This window comes from Telopea speciosissima, chromosome 1, assembly GCF_018873765.1.
Source record: "Telopea speciosissima isolate NSW1024214 ecotype Mountain lineage chromosome 1, Tspe_v1, whole genome shotgun sequence".
Lineage (NCBI taxonomy): Eukaryota > Viridiplantae > Streptophyta > Magnoliopsida > Proteales > Proteaceae > Telopea > Telopea speciosissima.
This window is the reverse complement of record NC_057916.1, coordinates 8,482,474-8,490,314: the sequence shown is the minus strand read 5'-3', so window position 1 is coordinate 8,490,314 and position 7,841 is coordinate 8,482,474. Positions and strand designations below refer to the sequence as shown.

At 48.3% G+C, this 7,841-nt stretch overlaps 1 protein-coding gene across 1 annotated transcript; it reads left to right on the top strand.

Moving 5' to 3' along the window:
* The first annotated feature begins 945 nt into the window (after positions 1 to 945).
* LOC122659068 (basic blue protein-like) lies at positions 946 to 1,665 on the top strand. Its single transcript, XM_043854224.1, has 2 exons — positions 946 to 1,206; positions 1,347 to 1,665. The coding sequence occupies exons 1-2, from the start codon at positions 1,026 to 1,028 to the stop codon at positions 1,544 to 1,546; spliced, it is 381 nt and encodes a 126-aa protein (XP_043710159.1). The 5' UTR covers positions 946 to 1,025; the 3' UTR covers positions 1,547 to 1,665.
* Positions 1,666 to 7,841: the final 6,176 nt, after the last annotated feature.

Sequence of the window (7,841 nt, the reverse complement as noted above, 5' to 3'; positions counted from 1 at the left end):
CATCATTCAAAAACACTTTTAAATATTGAAATCACATTGGTATCGAATTCGACAATAACGATATTGATACCTATATGGATCGGTCATATCGATTTGTATCGAACAATTTTATCCTTATTTTCCTTAAAAGATTCGATTTTTAGACGGTATGGCCGAACTAATGTGAATATTTGAAATCATGGTAGTAACACTCTAACTGAATCACCATCAGGGTTTAAAAATTCGGAATCACAAGATCGGTCTCTATCAACTTCCATTCGAATGGAATTGATAGAAATAGTGGAACATCAAAACTTAAGAGTAGGGAAGAAGCAAAAACTTCCACAAAAACGTTTCTTTTGAAAATCTTCGTTTAAAAGATTGTAGGTGGTGTGCAGAAAGTATCAGGGAACAATGGAGAATATTATCGACTCTGTGCAATTGGGGGTAGAACATTTTTTATCCGGGATGGGTGTATTTTTCTTCACCCATGGTGGAGGAAAACTCTCTTAAAATATTTACAAATTTTACTACAGATCTGTTTTTTTTTTCTTTTTCGTATCCTAGATTCGTAGATTTTTAATATGGAAAAAGACATCATTACTAAAGACATTAAGTAAGCTATGTGGCTCCATCACCCTGGCTGTAGAAGTCACAGACAAAACAGTAATAACTGAGCTTTGACTAGAAAAGAAAACTTTCTATAAAAAAAAAAGATGGAGAAAGAAGACTGAAAACATGCCATACTCAGTGAATCAAGTATGACGAGCTTTATTGATAGAGTATTGTGGCCTTGTGGGTTGTTAGCCCCTTGTAAGCTTTTGACACTTCAGTCTTTGAGGTTTGAAAATTATAGCCTTTATTATTGTGGGTCTGGCCTGCTTTGTTTCCAATTAATGGGACCCCTTTCTACTCAGTCCCCTAAAAAACCCCTATATAAAGGCCACTCCACCTTGCCTGATTGCAGCAAGTTTCCTTCTCATTCCTTTGTTCAGATCTTCTTCTTCTTCTTCTTCTTGTTATTTGTGCTGGAGTTGTTAGAGAAGATGGCCCAGGGAAGAGGCATTGCAGCTAGAATTGTGATTGTTGGGATCACTTTGCTTGCCCTGGTGCTTCACTTTGAGACTGTCCATGCAGCTACCTACACAGTTGGGGACAGTGGTGGATGGACCTTCAATGTAGTTAATTGGACTAAAGGGAAGCAGTTCAGAGCTGGTGATACTCTTAGTAAGTATAAGCATATCAAAATCCAAACAAGATCTCATTATAATAACTTTCCTCTTAGTCACAACCTTGAGTTCAAAGCATTGTAGAGACTCTTTCTGTTATGGTCATTTCTTGATTCATGGACCTCTTTTGTGTTGCAGTTTTCAAGTACGATCCGTCGACCCACAACGTTGTCGCTGTAAACGGGAAAGGTTACAGCAATTGCAAGACCCCAGCTGGGGCTAAAGTGTATAAATCAGGGAATGATCAGATCAAACTGTCTAAGGGACAGAGCTACTTCATCTGCAATTTTCCTGGGCACTGTGAATCAGCTATGAAAATTGCTGTTAATGCAGTGTAAACCAAGATTAAGAGGAGTATGTGTCTCTTATAGTAGAAGATACATATAATAGTGAGAAGCACTACTGTAATAGAGAGTAATGAACTTCATGTGACTGGAGAACAGAGGATGCCACTAAATAAAGCCTATATTTGAAACATGGATTTTATCGTGTCTTGTGGCCAGAGTTCCAAAAAAGCGGAATCGGAATCAAATCGGTCGGCTGATTCACTGATCCAATTCCCGATTCTTAAAACCATGCTTGTGGGAAACTAAATATGTGGAAGCCAAGATTAAAATCGGTTATTAATCTGTCTTAATTGGTTGATTAAGGCATTTTCTGTGGAGGTTATTAGGATAGATTAATTATTTTCCTTATAATTGATGGTCCTTCACTGGTCTTAGACTGTTAGGTTTCGGGTGCATGTACATTTGACCCTAAGCAGTCGGTTTATTGAGTTAATCAGGTTGGACCGGGACCGATCAATTAATTAACAAAAATTACATATCCTAAAGCCGAAACTGGATTATTTAGGCCTGATTTAGTATGATTTCTCTTTCAATTTCAGGGGGTGATTTCTATTTCAGAAATTGTTTGGTTTGAATTTGCACATTATTTCAGTGAAACAAAAATCCTGAAATAACTGAGGAGCTGTTTCAGAATTTCTATTTCATTTGATTTCACTCTTGCTTTTTAATGAACAAATGGTTATTTTGATGGGCAAAGTAGTAATTTCCTGCTAAAAATATAACACCACCCTTCTGCTTCTCCTAATGGTCTCACCACCACCACCTTGCCACCGCTACCACCACCACCACTTCCACGCCACCACTATTAACAGGGGATTCTTGTAAAACTTTTGCACATGAACCAAGTGTGTTTGGTTGGATAAATAATGAAAAGTTACTGAAAAAGAGAGGCCATTATGGAGCTTGTAGTATCCTTTGGTTGTAATAAGAGGTCTTGAAGAGGTTAGCTATACAAAAATTATTTGTTCATGAAAAACCTTCCAAAAAAGTCAGCCGGAGCGCTTAAATCTTTCTTCTTTACTTACCACACAGCGTACTTTGTTTTGTATCAATTTCAAGACCTTTCAGCTTTCACCAGACCCTTGGGTGTGTATGCAGATCACAAAGTGCTGCAACCTCAGCTTGTCTCTTGGCCTGTTCTACAATCTCAAAGAGCACTCATATTGTTCTTAACAGCAAAGAGGTTAATGGTTTCTTGAATTGGAGTCCATTGTAGTGCCTCTTTGAGCAAGAGCCCATTGAGCTCCTCTTTCTTATTTGCCATAATCTTACTTGGTGGTGAACACAGTTCGTTTTCAGAAGAGAGGGGAGTGGGGAGCAACACAGTGAATCAAAAAGGAATTCCTCCGGGTAGCTTCAGTATAAAAAATCAAGCTCAGTATAAGGAAACAGATACCAAGTGCATGTCAAGGACATCATATGGAAATATCTCCTTCAATATCAACCGAGAATATTGAGAGCTTGCATATATCCGATTTCCTCAATTGACTTACCTTGATAAACTAGGTTATTTTAGGATAGATTTTATCTCCTTTCTATTGTAATCCTAGTATTATCCAACTCCCTTTCATGCAACTCCTTTTGGCCATGTATATGTATCTCATTCCACCGCACTGCTTGGTGTGCAAGATTAATGAAATCAATTATGCAATGTTAACATGGTATCAGAACTGTTGGAAATTGAGAGGTGACGAGATAGGGAGAGGGGGTGACAGAGGGAGGTTGGTCCTGTAAAAACATGTACTGCCATGTGGTTGGTACAGTTGCAGATGGTGCAGTGAAGATGACCAGCAGGGGCAAACCGGCCACGACTGCCGCAGCCACCACAACGACGGAGCAGTGGAGGGAGACGAAGAGCCGGTAGCAGATTGTTGTTGCACCATTGGAACAGTGGGTGTAGAAGACGAATCCGAGAGGCTCAACTTGGACATGGCAGATGTGAGCAGGAATTCATGGCTTAGCAAAAGAACATGGAGCTCTTAGTACAGTAGCAGATTAGGGTGAGGCAGCAGTGAAGGAACCAGGGTCTGAATATCAGGGTGAAGAGACCTGAAGATGTGTACGTTGAAGTCCTTGGTAGAGAGAGGTTTGCCTGCAGCCCGGAGTTCATCAGAGATTGTTTTGGCACATTGAAGGAACTGGGTAATGGACTCATCAGCCTAGTGAGTCAGATTCTGTAGAGCCATGTGAAAGGACATAAGGTGGGTTGAAGATGCCAAACTGAAAGCCTTGTGCAGGGTATCTCAAATTTCATTGCTTGGTTCTTTGTCGATTATAAGAGGAAGAGCATCATCCGAAAGGGAAGCGATGAGCACTCATGATTGTGGAGTCATGTTGCAACCAGTGACTCACTTCTGCTGGATCCGAAGGGTAAGGGAACAAACCATCAAGGTAGCGATACAGGTTCTGGCCATGTACGTAAGGAATGATATGGCCGGGCCTTCCAGTAGATATAGTTATTGGAAGATAACTTGAGGGAGATGAAGTGATTGCAGCGTTCAAGGGAGAATGCGCGCCCACAGGAGGGGAAGGTAGAGCAGGGTGTGGTGTGACCCCTGTTGCGTGTGAAAACCTCCGGTACTTGGTTCGCCCGTGGATGAACCTGCAAAAACCAAGCAATGAGCGCAAGAGGGCCGGTGTGGCTCCGGCCTAGGACTCTCCGATGCTCAAGTCAGGTCTTCAACGCGACAGCGTAACTGTGTAGTAAAAAGCCAGATGAGGAATAGTGTTCCATACTTGGGTATTTATAGAGTAAGGAGGAGATGAGACGGTTGGAAGAGTCCTAGTATGGTAGGAGTCCTTCTTTCGGAAGGTTCTCTCGCGTGGAGCTGAGTGGAGAGTTATTTTTGGAGGTCGGACTCTTATTAAGGTAAGAGTCCATGTAGAGTGTGATTCCGTGTTGCGTGGGATCGTGGCTCGGTCCTTATCCCACGATTCTCGGGATGTCTTGACGTGGCACGAGATCCCGGTGGGGTGCTATGAGAGCCTCAATGGAGGAGGGCTCGGCCTACGAGGTCGGCCCGTGGGGTCGGCAATGGAGGTCGGCCGGGAGGAGGTCTCGGCCGCGAGTTCGGCTAGGAGTCTATGGCTGACCCGTATAATCTCGGCCTCGGCCACCGGCCAGCTCGCCCAAACCGAGGCTTTGTCGGGTGACTTATCGGAGATGGGGTCGGCCCACTTTCTGCTCGGCCCACTCGGTTCTCGGGCGAGGTCGGGTCGGCCACGTGGCGACCTCGATAGGTGGGGTGTTTTATGCCTCATCACGAGCCCCCTCACTCATCAGTGTCGGCTCGGCGTTGATGAGTAAAGTTTCTGGCGCTTGTTTGGAAGAGTCTTGCGCTTGGGCGAGATTATTTATTGCTGCGGTTTGGCGTTGCACGATCGGCGGTTGGGTGTCCGTGCCACGTCGTGAGTCATTATGGCGGGCTCGGGAATTGAAACGTCCTTTGATCGGCCGTTGGATCATGCTGAGCTCGTCGGCCGTTGGATCGATAAAACCCAGGATTATAAATAGGCGACTCTAACTATTCATTCTTCACGCTTCTACAGTTATTGACTTCTCGGCAAGTTTGGAACCGTCGACTCGGTAGATCTCGTCGTTTGCTTGCTCGTGACCGACTCGGCCGAAGCTTCGTTCGTGATCGACTCGGCCATCGTTTCGTTCTGCTCAGCTCTTCTTGACTTTAAGTCTTCTCCGCCGAGTATGTCGAGTTGGTAGTAGTCTATAGGCGAATCTGCTGCGCCAGTGGCGGCGAGGGCGCTAATCCGAGCCGAGAACTCCCCATTCGCTCTCCCACCATGGGCTGTTGGGCTCGACCTCGAGCGAGCCCGATGTAGTGGGCCGTCGGGCCGAGGTGGCGAGCCCCGTTACCCGTGGAGTTTGACCACGCGGCCCAATCCACGCCCTGCAGCCGGGCCGAGAACTCCGGGTCATCCTCATCCGATGAGGAATCAAGTGAGGAGATTCGTCGAGATGGGGTTGGCTCGGTAAGCTCGTTACTGACGCCCCGAGCCCGAGGAAGCGGTAGCGGCACTGCCCGAGCACGATCAGCGAGGCCCGACCTCGACTATCACGAGGGCGACCTACGCCATCCAGAGGACATTGGCTTGAGTTCCTAATCCCGGGAGATGGCCGCTTCATCGGGCCGGCGAGGTGGCTGCATGCGAGACGCCCTTGAGTATGCGTTTGGCTCCCGTTCTCGGCTGGTGGACGGATCTTGGACCACTTCCACATCTCTGGTCGGTGGTGCGAACTCTTGGCTGGCCGTGTACGGTTTCTACGCCTGTTGCGAGATGGGCCGAGTGCGAGCGTGGCGCTTTTCTCTCGGCTCTTCTTCTGAAGAAGTCTCCGAGAAGGGTGGTACTACTTCGCCGCCCGATCGGGGAAGAGTACGGCTCTGGCGATCATGAAATTTCTGTCGGCACGCCCGACCTTCCAAGCAAGTATTGGAAGCCCGTTTTTCTTTGCTTCCATTCCCACAGCCCTCTCTCCGAACCGAGTGGAAGGAGATGAATCTGAACTATGTAAATAGAGTACTACCCACGACCGAGAAAACGAGATGACCTCGCTCGACACGATTCCCAGCGTCCGCCCTTGATGTTCTCGGCTTCGGGACGAGGGTTTCTTGAGTTGGCATATGACCCCTGGTAGGAATCCTTCGAGCTTATCTCGGTTGTCCGAGCCGACCCCTTTACTTTGTTTTCTTTTCCTTTTCGACTTGTTTTTATGTTTTGGTTTCTCTTGCGTGGTCGGCGCATTCCTCCATGGACACGGCTAAGGCCGAGATTATCGTGAAAGGAAGAAGAAGAATGCCGAGAAGAGACCCGGGCGAGCCCTCCAGGCCTCCAAGGGCGAGGGTGATGCCGGGACCATCGGACGCGGTGGTCGGTCCGGAGGCCGAGAAGAACATGGGTCAGCCAGGGTCTCCGAGGAAGGGGAAAGGCCGAAAAGGCGGAGAGCCCGCCGAGAGACATCAAACGCCAAGCTCTCGGTAAACTGGCCAGTGGCGGCCTTCCGCCCGTGGCTTCTCCCACCAACATCTCCCCGACATCCCCTGGGAGGGCTTGGCCACAACGTCCTGTGAGGCCGACTGGCGCCTCTTCCCTGGGACTCGGCCTTGGCGTCGGCCGCTCACGCCAGAATGGCTGGATGCGGTCGGCTCCCACCGAAACGAGGAGAAACTTCGGGCGTCCGACCACTGAGCTCCTCTCTTTATTTGAAGACTTGATATGGTAAGTTTCCTTGTCGGCTCTTGCGTATGATCCGATGTGTGTAGTTTATCCCGATTTTTGTTCTCATGCTTTTTGTAGGGGTTCGCCAAGCGAGTGGAGACCGTGCTCCGCTTGAGCGGCTCTGACCGAGAACTATTCCTTGGAGCGTCCGGTGCGAAGGCTTATCGGGACGCCCGAGATGCCGTTGAGGCGTCGGGAGACAAGAGAAGCTCGCCGCTGAGGCCGAAGTGGAGAGCTCTCGGGCCGAGGTGAGTCGAGAGAGAGAAGGTCCGGGCTCTGCGAGGCTCGGCTCGGCGAGGTGAAGGAGAAGGCTAAGGAAGATCGGCCACGCGCTCGGGCGCGCGGCCGATCGCGATTATCTCCAATCGGAGGAGTATGCCGATATGCCGCATGAGATCGAGAAGCCTCCCTTGCCGAAGGTTTTGAAGCGAGGCGGTGAGCTTTTGGGCGAGATCAAGGCGTGCCACTCGAACTCAATCTCTCCCGCTTTGACGATGATGCGACTACTTTTGCGGGGAGATAGGAGATGAGGAGGGAGCCGAGGTTACCCAAGCTCGGCCCGCCAGGCACTGCTCCAAATGCCGCGTCTTCCCTCGGGAGCTTTGTCCCAGACCACTGCTGCCGAGCCCATACCGTGGACGCCTCGAGGTGCCTCGAGTCCCACGCCGAGGAGACGGAGATGTAAAATTTTTTTTTTTTTGTGTGTGTGTGTGTGTGGGGCCGAGCTGCCCCTTTGTAACCGTGCTGCGATCAATCGGCTTACAATGAATAAAACAACTTATTTTTGTCAGAATTTGTCTAAGTATTTGAACTCGGCGCCCTCGGCATTCTTTTCCTTGCGTATTCATTTCGTTTGTGGCCAGCTGAGTCGTTTACATAACCGAGCTTAGGAACTCGTCTCTTTTTTATCCATGCCCAACGTTGTCGGCGGTTTCGGCCATGCACGCCGAGGTCAATGCGATCTTCGCTTTGGTTGGTTAATTCGCCTTTCCCTTGATCCGATTGGAGAGGCTATCGTATAAGCGGACGCGTGGCCGAATATCCTTCTGGCGAG